The sequence below is a fragment of the Mytilus trossulus genome, chromosome 2 (assembly GCF_036588685.1).
Source record: "Mytilus trossulus isolate FHL-02 chromosome 2, PNRI_Mtr1.1.1.hap1, whole genome shotgun sequence".
In the NCBI taxonomy this organism is placed as follows: Eukaryota; Metazoa; Mollusca; class Bivalvia; order Mytilida; family Mytilidae; genus Mytilus; species Mytilus trossulus.
The window spans coordinates 14,206,250-14,229,239 of NC_086374.1; the positions used below are offsets into that span (position 1 = coordinate 14,206,250).

General features: G+C 32.7%; 1 protein-coding gene and 1 pseudogene across 3 annotated transcripts; one reads left to right on the forward strand and one right to left on the reverse strand.

The window, feature by feature from the left end:
* Positions 1-226: 226 nt before the first annotated feature.
* On the reverse strand, positions 227-10,184 carry LOC134706556 (myosin-11-like). 3 transcript variants are annotated; one of them, XM_063565585.1, is made up of 4 exons: positions 10,078-10,184; positions 4,521-5,992; positions 3,520-3,573; positions 227-714 (listed from the first exon to the last, which is right to left on the reverse strand). In XM_063565585.1, the coding sequence occupies exons 2-4, from the start codon at positions 5,911-5,913 to the stop codon at positions 308-310; spliced, it is 1,854 nt and encodes a 617-aa protein (XP_063421655.1). In that variant the 5' UTR covers positions 5,914-5,992; positions 10,078-10,184; the 3' UTR covers positions 227-307. The 3 variants fall into 3 exon arrangements, with proteins under 3 accessions (XP_063421655.1, XP_063421656.1, XP_063421657.1); XM_063565586.1 differs by lacking the exon at positions 10,078-10,184 and adding an exon at positions 8,269-8,383; XM_063565587.1 differs by lacking the exon at positions 3,520-3,573.
* A 4,807-nt stretch (positions 10,185-14,991) lies between these two features.
* LOC134706557 (uncharacterized) lies at positions 14,992-18,192 on the forward strand (annotated as a pseudogene).
* Positions 18,193-22,990: the final 4,798 nt, after the last annotated feature.

The following is a 22,990-nucleotide window of genomic DNA, read 5'->3' on the forward strand; positions in this document are numbered from 1 at the left end:
TTTCAATCTCAAATTTACAAAATTATAAAAAGCATATTTCACCACGATTTTAACTTGATCTTTCCGCTATAATTATTCTATGGGTCCATATAAACGACCAATCGAAGGAACAACAGACCAGTCGTAGTTATCCTTGTCAGCATCGGAATTATGACAATATATGAATGTATACATTTAACAACGGGACTAATTCGCTAAGCTTTAAATATATATGAAAATGCTCACAATAATTTTATATTTTAATAAACAAAATAATATGTAGTTAATAATTCATGTGTTCCGCCATTCACCGATTTTAAAATGATATCTAATGAATAGCAGCTGTCGATGCAAGTTTTAATTTCATAGGATGACCTACTGCTAATTTCGTTACGCGCACTGACCGCTGCGGTGGCTGTTTTTTCTCGCTTTGGGAGGATTTTTTCTTTGCTATTTCTTCGCCTATTTTCTCAACAATGTCCCTTCTCTTCATATACATCAATGTGTTCGTTAAATCTTCGAGAGTTGCTCTGGTGTGAACACGACGCCATCTTAATAATGCTTGTTTTGCCTGCACTTCCTGATTTTCACGCATGAAGTTTGTTATGATGTCATCGATGTCAACACGCAAGTTTTCTTCTCCCCTTGGGGGATGAAAGGGTAACATACGATAAAGAGGAACCCATTCCTTCTCTATTGACTGTGCCACCACACGACATGCTTTCTCCAGTTTATCTGTAAAACAATGAAATATTTATTATATATTAATATTAATTCATTTTCACCTCAGATTTTTTTTTTTATGAAATTATAATGAAGCGTATTATTATCATAAAAGTAAGAAGATATGACATGAGTACCAATGAAATAACTCTTCATCAGAGAGCAAATGAGTAGGAACTATAGGTCACAATTTAGTCTTCCATAATAAAAAACGTCCGAACTGCATTGTAAGCTACAAAAGGTCATTGCATGACAAATGAAATATAAATCAAACAGAGAAAACGAAGAGACGGACAAAAGAATAATCGAAAAATAAAAAAATAAAATATATAGCAACTAACGTTAACCACTAAATTACGGGCTCCTGACTTAGGACAAGCACATTCATGATATGACGGTGTCAGGTAAGCATGATTGTGAGCGCTCATGCCAACCTTTCACCGCCAAAAGATCAGGTTATTGATTTTTATAAATTGTATTCCAATGGGGACTACATGTGCCCTTCTTTTTGGGAGATTGTTCCTGTACTGTTATGACTCGTAATTTCTATAAAAAAAAATATACAAAAACCCATAAGTAAAACACAACACTAAATATGTATTTTAGCAATACATTTAAAAGAGTAAATTGTAGATATTCAAACGATCATATATTTATGAAATTAGCAATCTAAACTGACTGAATCAAACATAAATAGTCCTTGTTGATACTTTATATATCTTGTTGATTTTGCTACAAAAGTATAAATATAATGAATTTCCTTTTAGATAGTTAATTTTCCCCCTTGATGATGGTATTCCTCATACTCACGGGGTAGTTCCGATAATTCGATATGCGCTTGTTTTCAGATACAAATCTGATTTCAATGATTATAGTTATAAGACAAATGTAGATTTCAATTCACTAATTACGCTTCTAAATACACGAATTTTAAAATAAGGATGTCATATCAAAAAATATTTAAACCGATATTTTTATACAGCTTAAAAATTAAGAAATAGTTACGGAAATAACTATTTTTACTACATACAGGCGAAAATTATATGTTAAGCAATGCATCATTTGTTCTTAAAACTAATATTACATCATTAGCATAAAATCAACAGCGGAGTCTACTTTTGTAAGTATTTCAGATGGACAAACATCATTTACAACATTTGCTAGTCATTGATTCGATTTTTTTTTAAATTTTGGACTACTTTAATCACTTTTTCAAAATTTGAAATAATCTTGTTTTAAATCATCTCCTTCTTAAAAACTTCGATACTAAAATTTATGCATCAAAATTTCTATTTCAACATTTTTATATTGAAATATCTTTACTAAAATTTCAATATGGAAATTTGAAAATAAAGATGAACAATGTAGGATGTGTTTTGAAAAATAAAAACAAAAACAATGTGACTTTGACAGAACAAACGAAACTTTCTAAAGTCAAATGGCAATTGACGCTGGGCAATCTAAATGTGTATTTACATGCATTGATCCTATGAAGAAACTTAGCCCTAAAGGATGTCAATTAAAAACCGTAGTGAGATATTTGAATATTGTTTTTATCGGTACTTATATTGATTTTTCTGGATGAATTAAAACAGAACTTAATATACATTGTTATACATCTATGAAATCTTATGTTCCTACATCCGGTTAAAATATAGTTATGTACTTATATTATGGAAGAACACTAGGTCGTGTTTCAAGACAATTCATTGCGTCTTTACGCCGAATCTGTTAGATGTGCTATAGCTGATTATTACTTTAGTCAGGGAGTAAGTATACTGTATATCTATTAATTGTTATAAGCAAACTGAGCTATCTTCCAGTTTCTTCACATTGTGTATTTTGGCTATTGTTAGTTCTATTTTGTGCTTTGCATGGCACAAATCGAGTCATTTATAATAATTGATTTGTTCACTTTGTTGTTATATTGTGCTTTTACACTGCCGCCCACAGTTAGGGACAGGGTAGATCGCATACAAACATGTTCAACCCCGTCACATGCTATGTTCCTGGTTGAAGTTATGAGTTTGTAATTCAATGGTTGTAGTTTATTTCTGTCTGTCATTGAAATACAAAAAGTTTAAAATTGTCACTGTTTTGTTCAATACAATGGGATAAAAAAATAAAATAAAAATGTTTTATACTGTGCACAAAATTGATAGACAAGCCCCCTGTATATATGGGCACTTGTATAACAGACAGATTTGCACGTTAGAAAATCACTTGATCAGTTAAAGACACCCAATGAATTATCTTCATCTTTTATAAATTCTAAGATAATAAAAACAATTAAATGATCAAAAACTGAACTGCTATGGTCATTCAATGATGTAGTCTGATAAGTAATAAAAGATGAATGTCGTCAAATTGATTAAAGTATTTTTAGATATACAATCGTATTTAGTTAGTATGAAGTCTTTGTAAGATAAAAGTGTGGTAGCTGCAGTTGTGTTTTGTGAGCCTTCTAAAGGCAGGATTAAACGAACAAAATGTTAGAAGCAACAGGCCGTTTACACACTTATGTCCGACTATTGGTACTGCAGACACGATATAGTTGGTATCTGAATTTACAATTGCCATCGTAATACAACAGATTGTGCAATCGTCCAAATTTTGGTTCTTATAGTATAATACCTATATAGTTACATGTATCAAATCTGTGATTATGCGAATTTGTTAAAAAAAAAAAAAAGGGACATAGAGTCATGTATTAGCAGAGTTAGCTTAGTACTTAGTCATGCATGCATTGTCATGTATTAGCGGAGTTAGCTTAGTACTTAATCATGAAGGCATTGTTAGTTTCGTGATTTTTTTTACCTGAATACAACACCACTGGTGTTGGGGTGGTTAAACTTGGACTTTCTGAAATATCTGTAATAAAGAATTCAAATACCACCGAATGAACATTAATTAAATATTTGGGGGCCGAGTGAATAAGCGTTTAAACACATCATTTAACCTACAAGTATTTTGGATATTTATGTGTACAATAAAATTGAAGACCTGTTAGTGACCTTCTGCTGTTGTTTTTTCTATGGTCGGGTTGTTGTCTCTTTAACACATTCCCCATTTCCATCCTCAATTTCAATAGATAAAAGGAGACCTATAACTATATTTTTTAAAAACAATTACAGTTTTTCTTATATCGTCATTATATTAATTGTGATTACCACTTTTGCAAAACATCAGTTGTGTGTCACAATGATGCGATTTTTTTTAGCTAGTAAGCCAAACAGAAATCTGAAAAAGAACTTTAAATACATTGAGAGGAGCAATTCACAGAAGAAGAGTTGATTGGTTCTTGTAAAACGTATCAATGTTGGATATACATAACGACGGTGACGAGACCGGGGCAAAGTTAGTAACTGAAACAAGTAAAAAAAGGATTGTACGATATCCTGAGAAGAATGAAATAGGGAACACAAAAGCGATAGGTCCCCGTCTGGTATTTGCCAAATTTGAATATTTCATAGATGTTTTGTTTACAGAGGGAGGTCCGACAAGATTAATTCTCTATATAATATAAAAACAAGAATGTGTCCCTAGTACACAGATGCCCCATCCGCACTATTATTTTCAGTGGACCGTGAAAATGGGGGAAAAACTCGAATTTGGCATTAAAATTAGGAAAGATCATATCATAGGAAACATGTGTAATAATTTTCAAGTTGATTGGACTTCAACTTTATCAAAAACAACCTTGACCAAAGCTTTTAACCTGAAAAGGGACAGACGGACGAACAAACGAACGGACGCACAGACAAGAAAACATAATGCCCATAAATTGGGCATAAAAACCTGTAACTGTATCGTCTTACCTAATGTGCCTTTTCGTTTGCCTTTTTTGTTTTTACTATGACTAAGCGGCATATTGTAAAATAATTTCTTTAGCACCTCGGGACTAGTTTTATAACGATGAATTTCACGAAGTTTAAGAACAGCATTTTGAAGTCTTTCATTTTCTTTCTCTCGTTTTCTTAGTTCTTTGTCTGCAGCTGTATAATCAGCTGTTATTTCCTTCAATTGCTCTTCACGTTTGTGTTTCAATTCACGTCGAAATCTTAGAAATTCTAATTTTCTTTTGATATCGTCAGCTTTTCTCTCCAAGCCGGGTTGCTTTGTCTTTAAACTTTCTAGTTCGCTAATTAAACGATCATATTTTTCACGTTCTTTCTTAGTTGCATACTGAAGCACTTTTTTCCTTTCTTCTTTCCGAATTTCTTTTACCTCGATGTCCATTTCAATGTCTCTCAGCTCTTCAAGTATACATTCCTCTTGAGATTTAAGCGATTTTTCTTTATTTGCCAACCGTCTTAATTCACTAACACATTCACTTATATCTCTCTTACAAACTTTACGTCTGTGGTCGAGAGCTGAACACCTAACTTGAAGATCCCGTAAAGTCCGTTGAACTTCGTCACGTTCTTTCTCCTTTTCTACGATGTCTAGTTGAATATATGTAGAATAACTATCGTCTTCCTGTATCCATCTACGCACTTCTGCTATACTGTCTTTGACATTTTGAACGGCTTGAACAAACATGAACAAATATGGCGCATATTTAGCTTCCATACGTTCCGCATAACCACGAGCAACGGAACCAAAGTCCGACAACTTTATTCCATTTTCAGATTCAAATTTGTCAGCCATAGCGGAAATATCTGTTAAATTTGTACTTACAGCCAGAACAAATTCTCTTCTTGTTTTTTCATAGTTAATGGCGGTTTCTAGTAAGGAGTCGCCCTTCACACTACAAAAGCTTAAACAGTATTTTTTCATGAAATTTAAAATAAGTGACAAACTATCTACTACTTCTTCAAACCCACTTCGTAAAAAATTAAGAATTTTATTTACACAATCCTGCACTAATCTAACCGATTCCATATCGAATTTGACTTCCATGGTTGGATCTCCAAGAGCCTGCTCATAAGAATCAAACAAGTCTTGAACATCTACTTTGGTTAAGATAACCGGTTTTTTGATGTATCGCATAATCGTCTGTATAGATGGTAGGTATTTCCGTACTTCTTCCTCATAACGTTTATCGGAACCACTAAACGAATTTTCTAATCGTATGAGTCGGTATTCGATTCTTTTTAGACCCAGCTCAACCGATTCATAAAATCGCTGCAGATCCTGGGGTCGCTCCAACGACAAGTGATCTATCGTCTGTTTCTTCCGATTAAATGCTAAATGTGTTGTCGGAGGCATTATTTCGGCAGTCTATGTTGTCAACACTTCAAATCATTAGCTGATGTTTACAGGACGCAACACACAGGAATACAAGAATCTGAAAATATGTTTATTTAATGTAATTGTGAAAGATAAAAAAAACCAAGATGTATCTTTAAAAAAAGCATGTTTCCTATTTATATTTCATTTCACTGTGATATATTAATACCATACATTATAATTTGAACGGTAATTTCTCTAAATATAACATGCTGTTTTCTGTTCTTTGATCGGGTTGATTTCGCTTTTACACATTCCCCATTTCCATTTTTAATTTTATTGAGTTTGATACGACATTTTTTTCTGTGACTAAAAGACTAAAGTAGATTTTTAGAAAACATATTATATGTCGAGAGCTGGGAAATACCACATTAGCACATATTACGATAGACGAATGTCTAATAGTTTTGACGACAAAATAAAGATAATAGAATGGTTATTCTATTTTTGGTTATTCTATTTTTTTAAATTCCAATCAATTCAAAACTAAGGTGCAAAACACAAATAAAAAAACTACATTTTGATTTAATTTATCTAAATAACAAATTCGGATAAAATAGAACACGCATAATAAACATGAATATACCGTAATTAATCGTTTGGTGAATCATGCATCAGATTTTGGAGAAATATAGATTCTTACATTGGTACCAGTGGATTATCGGATTTATCCAATCGAGATAGTTAAATAATCAATTTTAAAGTCCGAGCCGCCTCATAATTTAACTATCGAGATTGGATAAATCCGATAATCCACGAGTAACTATGTGAGAATCTGTTTCTCTAATGATTAAAAAATAAATTTTCTTTTTTTTTGTAAACTGAAAATCCCCTTCGAGTGCCTTTCACATTGCACGAAGTTGTCAATTTCATTAACACCTGTTATAGCATATTTTGATTCATCCAGTTAGCTAAAAAGGTCATGACCCTTAAAATAATCCAATGATCTGTTGAGATCACCGTCAACCACACGTTGATTAAATTTTTTTATACAATGGGTTCGGAAAGGGATAAATTTCCATAGAATTAGAGAAATTGTAATAAAGAATTACATGCATGTGTATAAACTTTTCATTGTTTGTTCATTTGTGAATTTGATTTAAGATGAATAATATGCTATGATGTGTTACAATGTATCAACAATAACTAAGTTGTAACATTATTATAAAAAGTTTCTTTTAATATAGGTAATCATTATTGTCTCCAATGAAAATTAATGTATTATTTTTGCTTAATTGAAATATGTATTGTGGTACAAATGAAATATCATGATATAAGGCGCAAAGATTTTTTTTTATTTTGGCGCTTATGAAAATGAAATGCCATGGCAATCGGCGTAAAACCAAAGCTCAGAATTAAAACTTTTTATTGATGCACTAATGTAGACATCCGGTTTCTTGATCTCATTGGTGCTCTTCCTTGAAAGAAATAGTGACATATTCAATTTATAATTCTGAATATTTTTCAGTTATTGGGATGTACAAGTACCCATCCACGTCCACTCTGTGTTTTAGTTAGATGTATTTCTGTTTGTATTTCTCTGATGAGTTAAGCCTTTTATATCTGATTTTTAAAGTGTTTTTTATGTTGTACTATTACACCACTGTTCCAGGGTAGGGGAGGGTTGGGCGCCCGCTAACATGTTTAACCCTGTTATATTCTATAGGTATCTGTCTCAAGTCAGGAGCCTGTTGTTCAGTGGTAGTCATTTGTTGCTGTGTGGTAAATATCGATTTTTCGTTTATTATACACAAATCAGGCGTTTGGTTTTCTCGTTTGAATCTTTTTACATTTGTAATTTCGGGGTCTTTTATAGCTGGCTATGAAAGCCGTATGGTGACCTTTTTTTGATTTCATTGGCACGTTGTTCTCTTACAAGAGTTGTCTCATTACGCCATGATACCATATCTTATTTTTGATATATAAATTAAAGGTCATGTCCTACTCTCGGAACAAATTCTTTACCAGCATTTGAATTGACTCCATGGATGTCATGATACTCATCATAAATACCAGCCTTAACATTTCGTACATCAGACGTGCACGTTTTGTCTACCCAAGACTCTTCTATGACACTCGAATGAAAAAAAACCCAAAAGGCCTAAAAAAGTACAAAGGTGAAGTGCATTGAAAACCCCCAAAGTTCTTTGAATGTTGTCTTTAACACACCTTACCTTCATCGTTAAACATATATTTTGTATTCCATAATAATAAAAAAAGCCAAATGATCACGTGACTTAACAACAAGACTGGAATTCAACTTGAACATTCTTCAATTGTATTGGAAATAGAAAATTAAGGTTACATAAATCATGACTATACAGAGATATTTACCATCACATGTTTTTTCAAGCCATCTTCCCCTTTCTCTTCCAAGAATCATGCAAATTTTGTAAATAATTCCAATAAAATATCGCCATTACAAAATGTTAATATTGCGTAGTTGTTGGTAACGTAACGTAATAGCACGTTTGACTGATAGAATAGAAAAGCTTTACTTTTCTTGTTAGAGAAAGATATCCATTTCAGTCTTTTGTTTTATCAAATGAAATGCAGTGGACTATATGTAATGAAGTTTTATATATATACACTTTTACTCTACTTTCATAGATCGAATCCGTGTTTTAATGATTTAAACAGTTGAAACATTATTCATATTTTGTTATCTGACAAAACTATTTTTTGTAAATCATTATACACTATCATTTCATACTGGTTATATGAATACATATCAATTAAATGACAGTAGCGTAAAAAAACCTAGAAGTCATATGATATTTATAATGAATCAAATAAAAATCATAGATTTTTCACATTTTTACTAACATCAAATTTAGTGTTATACGCTCGTATGACGTTCGGTCTTTTTTTTAATCAAACCCTCCCTTTATTTACGATATTGATGACGTAATATTGTGTGTGTTTGTGTTCCTATTTTAACATCTTTTTGCTGTAAATTGTTTATATGCAAGCACTTACGCTGTTTTCTATCTAGTATATAGCGTATCGTGTTAGGTCATATGTTGTTCACGTGGTTTGAGGACAGTTACAAGAGAATTAATATCGAAGCTATCATATTATAAGTATATTTATTTGTCTAATTGACAAGGAATCATTCTGGATGATCAATTTTAAATACCAATGGTGTAAATTGGTTTATGGAAGAATGAGTCCCTTTATTTTATCGAAATTCTAATAAACAATTACGTTTTCATATATTACTTTAACTATAAATGAAAGCAACCTTTTAGTTTTTGTGCACTTAAAACTTAATTCTTAAGACGTTTTATTTTCAGCTATTATAATTCGTCAGGTAACAATCAACAAAATGAAAAGTAAATTCACAAAAATAATGAACCCCGAGGATAATTCAAAACAGAAAGTCCCAAAGCAAATGTCAAAATTAAAGCTCAAAAACATCAAACGAATGGATAACAACTGTCATATTCGTGACTTGGTACAGACATTTTCTTATGTATAAAATGGTGGATTAGATTTGGTTTTATAGCTAGCTAAAACTCTTACTTGTACGAAAGTCGCATCAAATTCCATTATATTGACAACGATGTGTGAATACAACAAAACAATCGTAATAGGTAAAAATGACAAAAATAGGGGATACAGCAGTCAACATTGTGTTATAATCCCAAACAACAAAAAAGCACAAAAAGGCATATAGACAATTAAAGCACACCAGAAAAAATGAAAAGCAAGAAATATTTTCATTTATATAGGAACGCATCAATAAATATTAGATCTTGGAGATCATCGCTTGTTTCTGCATTCGGAACTTATGCTCGACAACACATATATCGCATGCAACGATAGTTTACCAAAAAAGATAGTTTACCAAAAACGATATAAACGAATAAGTGAAATTATATCTTATACATCCGATGAAATCTCATTATATTCATCTATATGTGCATCTTTTATCAGTATCGTTGCACCAATTTTATACTTGTAAACATTTGATAATGAATAATGCTTCAATTATTAATATCTAGACATAAACTTCATAAAATATAGTAACTAGAACATGCTAGTGACCAGGATCATCTATCTGAGATGAATGAAGGCCACCACGTCAGTTCGCAGCATTGACCATCAACACAAAAGATACAGAGAAGCTAGCATACTCACATTCATTGATAATTATCAAAGCAAACACATACATGTACAACAATCCAGTCCAATCAATAATATAAGTTTATTAAGATTACAATCACTAATGCGGGGTAATACCACACACATAACCAAGTATACTAAACAATGCATCGTTTATGTATTTCAAAATAATTAAAAGTTTTCAATCTAAATCTGATTAAAATGGATAAGCTGCACAAAAGAAATCCCAATGTACGACACATGGGGGTATCAATGAAGACAGGGGATTAAACATTTAATCATTCGTATTTGTTTGAAAGTTAAAAAAAATAAAACAAAACCGGCTTATTATAACGTTTGAAAATTTGAGTTTTTTCAATCGAAACTTACAATGATCTAAAGTGATAAGCACGTTATAAAAAAAAGAAGATATCCTGGACTAGTTCATCCCTTCAAAAATATCATTCTCGCTGTAGTCACCGAATATTACATCTATTAGCAAATACTGAAAAGTTTTACCCAACAACCAGCTTTATATCCAGGTTTTAGTATGGTATACATAGTTGAACATAAGTAAGTAAAAACCGATGCAGACCCCCCAAATTTCATTCATACTTAACATATACAATATACATAAAATTGCCATAAATGGAAGATAAAATTACATTAAAACAATTTTGATGAAATCAAATACTAGTATCAATCATTGTTTAAATGGTAAGGTTGCCAAAATAAAATACATATAATATATATATATACCATATGCATTCGTGATCGTGGTTTAAAAAAAAATTAATTATACTTTAGGTAAAATATTAAAAAAGCTGTGAAGATGTCCGACACCTATATTCATTCTCCGTTTAAAAACATGTTGACTGCTACACCCCTATTTTTGACATTTTTACCTTTTGTGTCTGTTTGTTTTGTTCAAACATCAATATTATGGAATTTAATGAGTTTGTTATAGAAATGAGAGGTTTAGCTAGCTTTAAATCAAGGTTTATTCCATCGTTTTCTGCACTTGAAAAAAAATGCCTGTACCAAGTTAGGAATATGAGAGTTATTATATATTCGTCTGATGTGTTTGAGCTTTTGATGTTGCCATTTGAAAAGGGACTTTCCGTTTCCTTTTTATGCCAAATAAATTATAAATTATTTTTCTGATTTCTTTCTGATGAAATTAAACGATTTAATGATATGAATTAAGTTTCAATTCAATGTAAAACATGATAAAACGAAGCCCTTTCATAACTCTGTTAAGTGTGTGTGAATGATTAAGACCTTATTTTCCTGGCGTTTCGTCATTTCCCTTTCGAACTAGATATTACCAGACCCTCATGAACACCTTTCATCAACCGGTTTAATACATGTTTTTAGTGTTGTATAAACGTTTCCATACTCATTTTCTTTAATCTTTGATATAGGGAGAGACGACAGCTTAAGAGAACAAAAGAATATTCAAACTGACAATGTAATGGCAAAAAACAAAAATAACCGATCAAAAGTCAAACAACCGTCTACAAAGTAGATCACGAAAAAAACTAAACAAAATGACCCCCCCACAAAAAGTCGGGGGTGTTCTTTGGTACGATCGGAAGTGTACGCAGATCCTGATCCACCTGTTGCACCTGTCGTATTGTTTGCGTATGAAAATATAAATGGTGTTCCGTAATAATGTCACGTTCGAGGAAAAAAGGACGGAATGCGGTAACTTTTAAATGAGACAAAGCTGAATCAATTCTTTAAAGTTATTTCCATTTGTTTGAATGGGGAAAACTTGTGTGTGATGGGTAGAAAAGTCAGAGGGTTTCCTATACTTTGCAAGATGAAAAAGACATAGATTATATGTATTTTATTGACAACATTGTGTGCGCAAAATAAACATATTAGTTGAAATTGTTAAAAACTGGGGTACAAAAATCAACATTGTGTTATAATTCTTTATCACCATAGAAATACATAACTATTTCAACAAAGAAAAACAAAATGGCATGTAGACAGATTCAAAGCAATAATGAAAAGCATGAATACAAAAAAAGACCATAGCACAATAACACGCGGGATGTGTAAAAATGAAGTATTTAAAGGGATAGAGAAATAAACTTCTAACCGATACGAGAAATACCCATTGAGTGGTTTGACCAGCCACAAAACCTGGATCAATCAATCCACCATTTTTTTTTCTTAAAATGTCCCGTACCAAGTCAGGAAAATGGCAGTTGTTATCTTATACTTCGTGTCTCTGTGTGTTACATTGTCGTTTGTTTTTTAGTTGCACTTCAGTGTTCCTGTTGTTTCGTGGTTTAGTTTGTTACCAGGATTTGTTTTCTCGCAATCGTTTTATGACCTTCAAACAGCGGTATACTACGGTTGCCTTTATTTACAGTTGAATTTTAGTTCCATCCATTTTGAAGAGCTTCATATTAGAGGAATAGCATTTTTTTCCTTACTGAAGCATAGTTAAGTAAATGGTCTCTAATTATGTTGGATTAGTTACTAGTAACCCAAATTATAACCTAACTTAACAATAAAACAAAACAAAACATATATTACAAATTAGGTTTAATCTAGGATCAAGGGTGAACATTTTAATACAAACAACCTTTAATGAATCTTAATTTCTTGTAAAACTAAGCTGATGATATAAAATAAGATGTGTTTCAATAAAAGAACAGTCTGCTTATGACAAATATGCACATCTAAGCATCAAAAGATGAGAAATTAATGATCAACCTTGAGAACGAAATTCTGTAAAAATAATTCTGATTAATACAGTATGGTGTTGGAAAAGACAATATGCTTCTCATTAGAGTTGTCTATCTGTTAAAAGCTACAAAGTACAGTGCTTTAACTGTCTATCAATTTTAATGATTCTATCTGTTTTATAAGTAATCAGTCTGAGTGGTTACCAGTTCTAACTCTTCATAGAGCTATACCATCTTTAGAAGGTAATAAGTATTCTTCGAATTCAGTTTTTCTTTAAAATCGTGGAACTTAATTCTTTCGGATAGTTTTCCATTCTAGAATTCAAAGTTTCCTTGAATTTTGCCGAACTATTCTCTTGTGGATGCTCAAGAAAAGAGGGGCGAAAGATTCTACAAGGACAGTCAAACTCATAGATCGATAGTACACAAGACCTAACATAGGAAACTTAATACTAAGCAACACGAACCCAACAAAAACTGTAACCATATTTTTATTTTTATTGTAACCCTCATTATTTCTCATAATATTGGAAAACCCTATTTATTCAAGAACATCAGACACAAACCATCCACTTAAAAGAATATCCACTATCTTCATTTAGTTGGTAAATTTATCTAAACACAATATTTGACATATTCTATTCCGGACAATTAACAATATTAGACCAACAAGACACCATAAGGTGTTTCACATAATTATACGGACATAGGATTGGCATCAGCTCTCTATAAACCATAAAACTTGGCTTCAATTCTCCCCTTAATATCTTACAAAAGTATACAAAACTTTAAATGGACTATATAAAAAGCATCGGCATACTAAAGAAAACAATTTCTTAACCATATAGAATCATATCGAAAGGTAAAATCACAAAAATACTGAACTCCGAGGAAAATTTAAAACAGAAAGTTCCTTATCAAATGACAAAATCAAATGAAAACAGACATCTAACGAATTGTTAACAACTGTCATATTCCTGACTTGGTGCCGGCCGTTAGGTCACTTTCGTGAAAAGGGAACGGGATTGTAGTTACGACATAAGTAACATATCCGATATCATCTTTATAACAGATATTCCATAACGGTCAACCAACTCGTGATGGTGTCCTTAAAATGTAAGAAGTGATGATTTTATCTTCACTAAACTCTTAGTTTAAAATTGAACTGGTCACAATTGGGAAGCTGAAATCATCTCTTTTGTTGTAAAGTTTTGTTTCAACCGACCCTCGTAGTCATTTTCTAGATATAAGTCCTAATCAAGTGTCAAAATCAAAAGCTCAAACACATAAAATGAATGGATAACAACTGTCATATTCCTGACTTGGTACAGGCATTTTCTTATGTAGAAAATGGTGGATTGAACCTGGTTTAAAAAACGCTAAACCTCTCACTTGTATGACAGTCGCATCAAATTCCATTACATTTACAACGATGCGTAAACAAAACAGACATTATAGGTTAATAGTCAAAATATGGGTAAATCAGTCATCACTGTGTCACAATCTTAAAACAAACAAATATTTAATAAAGAGCACAAAAAGCATCTATAAAAAAAAACAAAAAAACACACATGCATTGCTTCGCGTGTTGAACGTCATTACATGTAAACGTCACATATGGAAATATAAAATAATTTTGCCGTTCTATGTTTTTTCAAAACATTTATAATTACACATGGGGAATGGTGTTATACATGGTTAAAAAATCAAACGTATGTTAGAACTGATTTCAGAAACAGAACGAGATTAAAAATGATCTAGAACTTATTTTAAAGAAGAATCCACATATGGGTTAATACCCCTACGCTAGTTTAATTATTTTGCCGTTCAAAGTATTTTCAACTTTATAATAGAACAATAAAATAATGACGTATACAAGAACAATAACGCATTATTGGGATCTTTAAAAGTCACGTCATATGAACCAAAGAAACACAAAAAGTAAATCAGATCGTACTGACATGTAAATGTCATGTCATATAAACGATCCTTCTCCAGAACTTCATATAAAGTTTTGTTAGCTTTGATACTGGAATAGTTTTAGCACTAACCGATTTGAAATTACAATGCCTTAATATGAGATAATTTTCTTTTCATTAACATTAAGTCTAGGTTCGAGTAACTACCAATGTGTTCTTCTAGATGTATTTATGTACCAGTATTTCATGACCGATGGAAATATATATTTTCTTTCTGTATAACACCAATAACAACGATAAGTATTCATTAGCTTCACCATTATGTTATATTTATAGCATAGTATTCCGAGTTAGACAAATAAACTTTCGAACGCGTAGCGTGAGAAGTTTATTTGGCTAACGAGGAAGGCGTTGCTATAAATGATTTGTGACATGAATGACACGCCCATGACAGTCCGTGCAAAAAAAAAATCACGTTTGGCGCGAAAATCTATCAAAGCGCATGATTCTGAAGGAAGCGATGATGGCAGACGCATTCTCTCTACCCTTAGAGTCTCTACCAGATTGGCTTGAAATTGAAAATGTAGATACGGATGATTTGGTTCTCTCTCAGGTGTGTATTATTTTTTAAATTGAAATAAAATGATTTACGCTAATTATTGTCATATTGAGGCACGGACCCCCCTTTTTTTGCCAAAATGTTAAAAAAAAATGTTTTTATTTTTCCATATGTACAATTTACTACAATATTAAACTGATACCAAGTCCTAAAAATTAATAATCAGTCGATACCATGCCTTTTTCTACTATCTTCAAGATCCCCAAGCGAAAATATTTGTTTTTACCTTGGGGCCCCAAAAAGGGAAGTTAATGTTCAAAATGCATGTGCTTCTAATCGTGAATCGGTAAATTTTTACTGTGATGTGATGTCATTTATATGCCCCAGATTGGACCTTTTTTTTGGAAATGTAATTATTTCATTCTCTTGAAACGATTTTTACTATTTTGCAGGTTCTTCAAGAAGTCGAGGAAGACATGTCGCTAGCCAATGCGTCGGAAACAATAGAGGAGAATATTAGACTGTCGCAAATTCATTCAAATATGGAACCATTTTATAACATGAGTGTATCACAGGCTGTGGATTACTACCACTTAGGAACATTTGAGCTAGGAGATTTCTTGCTAACCGACTTAAAAGATGAGGATGTCGAACCGGTGCGTTTTACCGCACCCGTTTTAGATGAGGATGTCGAACCGGTGCGTTTCACTGCACCAGTTTCAGATGAGGATATAGAAAAGCTGATATCGTCTCAAACAAACGCGAACACGAAAAAGAATACAAAGTGGTCTATTGGTGTTTTTAATGAATGGAGAATCGCAAGATCTAAACATGGCGATAGTATTGCTGACATACATATGCTCGAAGCTTCCGAAATGAACCACTGGCTACAACGTTTCGTGATTGAAGTGCGTAATAAGAAAGGCGAGGAATATCCCCCCAAGTCACTCTATAGCATAATATGTGGATTATTGCGCTATTGCAAGGACATGAACGTGAATGATAAGAACTTTCTTGACGAAAAAGACTTGAGATTTGTTACTTTCAGACGCGTCCTTGATTCTCGGATGAAAGAATTGTTATCAAAAGGGTTTGGAACAAAAGTTAAAAGAGCTGATCCTCTCAGTCTACAAGATGAAGAAAATTTGTGGCAAAAGGGGGTTTTTGGAATGACGAATTCTGTATCGCTCTGGTCAGCATACTGCTTTTTTCTATGCATGCAAACTTTTTGGTTTGCGAGGACGAGATGAACACCGTAATCTAGACTGTTCCCAATTTGAAATTGGGACCGACCAAACTGGAAAGTATGTGCGCTTCATAGGGAGGAGTACAAAAACTTTCAAAGGAGGTTTATCCCATCTTAGTCTGGATAACAAGGATATCAAACATTACTCCGAAGAAGGTAAGACATTTATTTGTAATTTCTAAATGGTTCTTTATGTTATACATTTATATAAGTAAGAATATGCTGTATAATTGCCAATGAGAAAACTCCACCACAGACCAAATAACTTGTATATAGAAGTTATCAACTGTAGGTCCCCGTTCCATCTTCAACAATGAGCAAAACCCAAACCGCATATATAGTCAGCTGAATAGCCATATTTGATTGCATTGTCAGTACTTTTAACAGTATGTTAAATATACTGTTAAATGTGATTTTCAACCATTACAAAACAGGATTAAATAGATTGTATCCAGTTTTCACATGTTCTGTGCATGATAAGTTTTATTTGTTAATTTCATGTTGCTTTATTATTTAATATGTAACTATAAGCAAGTAATATTCCTAAGAATATTGTGTATTTGTGTATATTATATTTTAGTTTAATTTTTAATAATTTGCCGTAAATATAAAGTCAAATATTTAATGGACGAGATATTTTCATCTTGTTTTATATTTAAATCATCTATCTGCAAACTTCATTAACTTTTCTATTACCATTGTAGGTCCTCGATGCATTGCTACACATTTTTAGAAATATTTAGAGGCGCTCGGTAATGATGGCATCTTTTACCGTAAACCACTCGAGGGAAATTCTGAGCAAACTATTAGATATGGAAAGCAGGCTGTTGGCATTAACAAATTGGACCTTTTCATGAAGGAAATTTGTCAGAAAGGTGGTATTCAGGGCAACTTTTCAAATCATTCAGGCAAGCGTACATGTGCGACTCAACTATACCAAGCAGGGATCGAGGAACAGGAGATAATGGGTAGAACGGGGCACAGATCAAATGCTGTCCGAACCTACAAAACTTCAAATGAAACAATACAGAAAAAGGTTTCAAATGTGCTTAATCCTCCTCGAGATGCCACCGAAACTGCAGAAGTATCCTTTTTCGAGGAAAATTCTAGTGATGAACCGACTACTGAAAATACGAGTGTGTTAGCCACACCACCGATGAAACGTCAACGGACCACACCAGAAATCTTGAAAGACGTTACAAATACTAAAGGGGTTGTTCAATTTTCAAATTGCAACTTCAACTTTCACTAACTAAGCTCTGCATTTGATCAAAATTTCATTTCAATATGTATTGATCAATTTTAGGTTTATGTTTCAAAAGTACAAAGAAAATTTGTAAAAAAAAATCGGTTCTATTTTGAAAAAATTAATGCGTAGTCGTTTCATTTTTTTTGGTTGTCTGTCTGGCGGAGAAAACCTACACAGATTTAAACATTTGTATTTTGTTATAAGAATTCTAATAAAATTGACATTTTTGTGTGTGCTTTTTTTGTAGGCGTAATCTTTTCCTAAGGAGGCGGAGCTTACTCGTGCAATATTGGTTAAAGTGTTGTTGGTTATTTCATGGCAGTTTTCCCATTGAGTTATATAGGCCCATGTGACCTTTCATGCAATATTATTTGGTTGCTTCAATTTAGAGCATACATTTTGGTACGTGCTTGTCGTCTCTGTGTTATTCCATAAAAAGATCAAAGGAAAAAAGAAGATTCATGTTACAAAAGAAATTATGTCATGATCAGTTATTTCTACAAAGTTTGTTTAATTAAGAAAAGAGAGATCAATTTTGTTTAGCTTCCCTCTCCATATATACTAAATTTAGTCCTGGTTTATTTACAACCACTGGGTCGATGCCACTACTGGTGGAGATTTATTTCCCCGAGGGTATCACAAGCCCAGTAGAAATTTTCATTGATATGGTTATATTTATAAATTTTCTGTTTACAAAATTTTGATTTTTTTGAAATACTAATATAACAAAGAAGATGTGGTCTGATTGCCAATGAGACAACTATCCACAAAAGACTAAAATGACACAAAAATTAACAATTGTAGGTCACCGTACTGCCTTCAACAATGAGCAAAGCCCATACCGCATATAGTCAGCTATAAAAGGCCCCAATAAGACAATGTAAAACAATTCAAGCGAGAAAACTAACGGCCTTATTTATGTAAAACTAGAGGCTCTAAAGAGCCTGTGTCGCTCACCTTGGTACATTTGTATATGTGAATATTCAACAAAGGACACAGATGGATTCGTGACAAAATTGTGTTTTGGTGATGGTGATATGTTTGTAGATCTAACTTTACTGAACATTCTTGCTGCGTACATATATCCCCATCTATAATGATTGGCCCAGTAGTTTCAGTTGAAAGTGTTAGTAAAAATTTACAAATTTTATGAAAATTGTTAAAAATTGACTATCGATTCGTCTGAAATTTTCAGGGCAGATAGATCTTGACCTGATAAACAATTTAACCCTTGCCAGTTTTGCTCTTAATGCTTTTTTTTTTTTAGTTATAAGCCAAAAACTGCATTTTATCCCATGTTCTATTTTTAGCCATGGCAGCCATCTTGGTAGGTTGACCAGGTCAACGGACACAATTTTTAAACTAGATACCCCAATAATGATTGTGGCCAAGTTTGGTTTAATATGGCGCAGTAGTTTCAGAGGAGAAGATTTTTGTAAAAGATAACTAAGATTTACGAAAAATGGTTAAAAATTGACTATAAAGGGCAATAACTCCTAAAGGGGTCATTTGACCATTTCGGTCATGTTGACTTATTTGTAAATCTTTTTTTGCTGAACATTATTGCTGTTTACTGTTTATCTCTATCTATAATATTTTTCAAGATAATAACCAAAAGCAGCAAAATTTTCTTAAAATTACCAATTTAGGGGTAGCAACCCAACAACAAGTTGTTCGATTCATCTGAAATTTTCGGGGCAGATAGATTTTGACCTGATAAACTATTTTACCCCATGTCAGAATTGCTCTAAATGCTTTGGTTTTTGAGTTATAAGCCAAAAACTGCATTTTACCCCTATGTTCTATTTTTAGCCATGACGACCATCTTGGTTGGTTGACCGGGTCACCGGACACAATTTTTAAACTAGATACCCCAATGATGATTGTGGCCAAGTTTGGTTTAATTTGGCCTAGTAGTTTCAGAGGAGAAGATTTTTGTAAAAGTTAACGCCGGACGCAGGACGACGACGACGGACGACGACAGACGCCGGACGCAACGTGATGAGAAAAGCTCACTTGGCCCTTTGGGCCAGGTGAGCTAAAAATGAACAATTATGTAACACATTTTTAGGACAGGCACATACTTAAATAATGTGGCGGGGTTAAACATGTTAGCGGGATCCCAACCCTCCCCCTGACCTGGGACAGTGGTATAACAGTACAACATAAGAACGAACTATAAAAATCAGTCGAAAAAGGCTTAACGCATCAGATAGACAAAAAATAAAAGTGGACGTGGCCGGGCACTTATACATCCCGACACAATGATCAGATCTGAGAGTACTCGCAGTTATCTGACAGCTAGTTCAAAGCCATTAACAACTAATACAAAAAGCATGCCTCTAAGACTAAGCGATCAATCCGAACACATCCAACATACAGTGGATTTAGTGTAAAGACGTCATAAACAGCCAGAGAAAAACATGACATTGTGCAATGCCAAGTTACAGGTATCGACAGATTGTAGATCCATGAAAATGTATATGTATATAACATACTAGTAATATTTAGTTAGCTTTTAACCTACTGATAACAAAGTCAATATTTATACCAATAAAACCATATGCAATGATCTTATCACAGTGTTGACTAGGTAACCTTTAAGAATAAGTTTATTTAAAGGAGCAACAAGTTTACATGGATCATTTCTAAATTTCCGGGCACGGTTAACAACATTTCCGTAAAAATTAGGATGTGTTGTCCCGTTTGAAATAAGTTTTCTACAGGTACAACCAAACCTCAAACCAAATCTTTTTATCTATGGAAAAAATTAGTAAAGGTTTTAAGTAATTTATGGTAACGATATCCCTGGTTTAATAATTTACCAGTAATACATAGGTTGCGTTCGTTAAAATCAAAAACGTCACAACAGACACGGGCATAGCGAACAAGTTGTGAATAAGCTTTTCTATCTCAGGCATAGATTACCTTAGCTGTATTTGGCAAAACATTTAAGAATTTTGGTCTTCAATGCTCTTCAACTTCGTACTTTATTTGGCCTTTTTAACTTTTTTTGGATTCGAGCGTCACTGATGAGTCTTTCGTAGACGAAACGCGCGTCTGGCGTATACTCTAAATTTAGTCCTGGTATCTATGATGAGTATTTATTCCCAGCACATTTGTTCTTGATGCAAGAAATTCCTTGAAATATATAACTAAAACGTATTTCTTCAGCTGTTAAAATTCCGTTCTTTTATGGGTCTATTTGAATGAGTTTTAGTTCAAGTTAAACGATAGAAACTTTCCATGGTCAAATATCAAACAATAAAAACTTTTCATGGTCAACTGTCAAAACGATAAAAACTGTTCATGGTCAACTCTTAAATCTTGCTATATCCTTTCCCTGTAACTCTAGTTAACGCAAACATAGATCCTTCCTAAAATGAAAGAATAAACATAGAATCATAGTCAAAACAGTGTGGTCCTGGCCATTGATTGACGACCTAAATTATCCCATTGACTGGGTCAGATTAGGTGAACGTTTGTCGGTAACGACCATTGCTCACTTCTTACTTATTTTAGAATTTAAACTGTGGGGTCACCAAAGGTTCTTAACGACTTTAAGAATAAAATAATTCGAAAAATTATTCAGGAATAACCTTTATGTTTTGATTCATATTATTGATATAAATCAACACATCGTATTATTTCGGATTAGTTTTTCGAATTGCTTTATTTAGGTGTTGAGAACCTTTGGTGACCCCACATATTCAGTGTCTTTCACAAGTACGTAGTGAGCAGTGATTGTTACCGACAAACGTTCACCTAATCTATCCCAGTCAATGGGATAATTTAGGTCGCCAATCAATGGCCAGGACCACACTGTTTTGAGTATGATTCTATATAATTCCACCATGATGGCATGATAAAAGTGTGTGTTTTATGCTATGATAACAAGTTTATAAATGCATTCCTTTTAAGTTCATGTAATGGATCACACTTTTACTGTGGGTTTCAATAAATAAATTAAACGTTCAAGAATTGATGATTTCTATGTTTGTAATACAAACTTCGTATTTGCAGGAACATAGTTAACATGGAAATATCTTCAAAAACATTCATATGTTCTTTCAAGTAATATGACTGTGGTATTGTGGTTTCGTTTTCTTGTAAACATTGACATTCGTAGCTTCTGTTTTTCTTTTTTTGCTCATATAAATGTTGTGAGGATTAAACCAGAGCGGAACTGCTCATATTTAAACACGTAGTTGGCATATAGTAAAAATAGATATATTATAAAGAAAAACTCGACATGGTTTATCAGTAGCGGGGGAATTTAAATGTCATTTTTAACTGTTTACAGCAAGAAGAAAAAAGGCACCATCACTTTTGCGATGTTTCATCTCATGTTTCTAGATGCATAATATTATTTAATGTATGGGAGAAAACTAAATGGTTCTATTTAATGTTACCTTCACTAATGATGGCAAACTAGACCATAATGTATAATTGGGTATTCTCTCTATTCCAACTGCTTTTTTATAGAAAGTCTGATACAAAATTCCACCGATAAAGTAGGTAAAAAGTAGACATACCAATCTATAAGAAAATTAAAAAAAAATGACGACATTCGGTTGGATCTATAGTTTTTATAGATGTGTACCTTATAACTACAAAGGACATTTTCTAGTGCAATATATTCATACGAGGGAAACTTCAAAGCTCATCTTGTAAATTTAAAGGAAATATAAAGTTTTAACTTCAGAATGCTTTAAAATAATGATAATACTGAGTTCATTTTATGATTCACGCAATTCTTATATTTTAGTTGATAATTATTATGTTTTATATCTAGCGGTTATTAACCTACAGCGTTCTTTATATTTATTGTTCTAATTTTATGGACAAAACCTAATTGAATTGATATGAAAGTCAGGCAAGTGTCGAATTTAAACCTGTTGTTGGTTATTTGTGTGAAAATTAGGCAGCAACCATTTGATTTTCGGGGGGGGGGGGGGGGGCTATGGGTTTTTTTCTGTGCAAACTTTTTTTTCGCCTTCGGTGAAGAACTTTTAGCGACAAACCGAAAACATTTTTTTTCTTTCAATTTTAGCATTACATATAGTGGCAGCTGAGGTTGAAACAAACAATTCTTTTTTTCAGGGTCCAAAACAAATTATTTTTTCCATCAAAACCTGGAAAAAACTTTTTTTCCAAAAAAAACCCCAAAGCCCCCCCCCCCTACAAAATCAAATGATTGCTGCCTTATACAACAAATGTCAAGTAAGAACATCATATCACAGATCTAAATAATTATATTTCAGTAGAATT

Bases quoted from the DNA above. Each gene is read 5' to 3' on its own strand.
- LOC134706556 (XM_063565585.1), bottom strand. From the start codon at position 5,913: ATGCCTCCGACAACACATTTAGCATTTAATCGGAAGAAACAGACGATA. The intron at 3,574-4,520 runs GTAAGACGATAC...TCTTTATTACAG, and splicing joins CAAACGAAAAGGCACATTAG to ATATTTCAGAAAGTCCAAGT. The intron at 715-3,519 runs GTAAAAAAAATC...ATTGTTTTACAG, and splicing joins ACCAGTGGTGTTGTATTCAG to ATAAACTGGAGAAAGCATGT.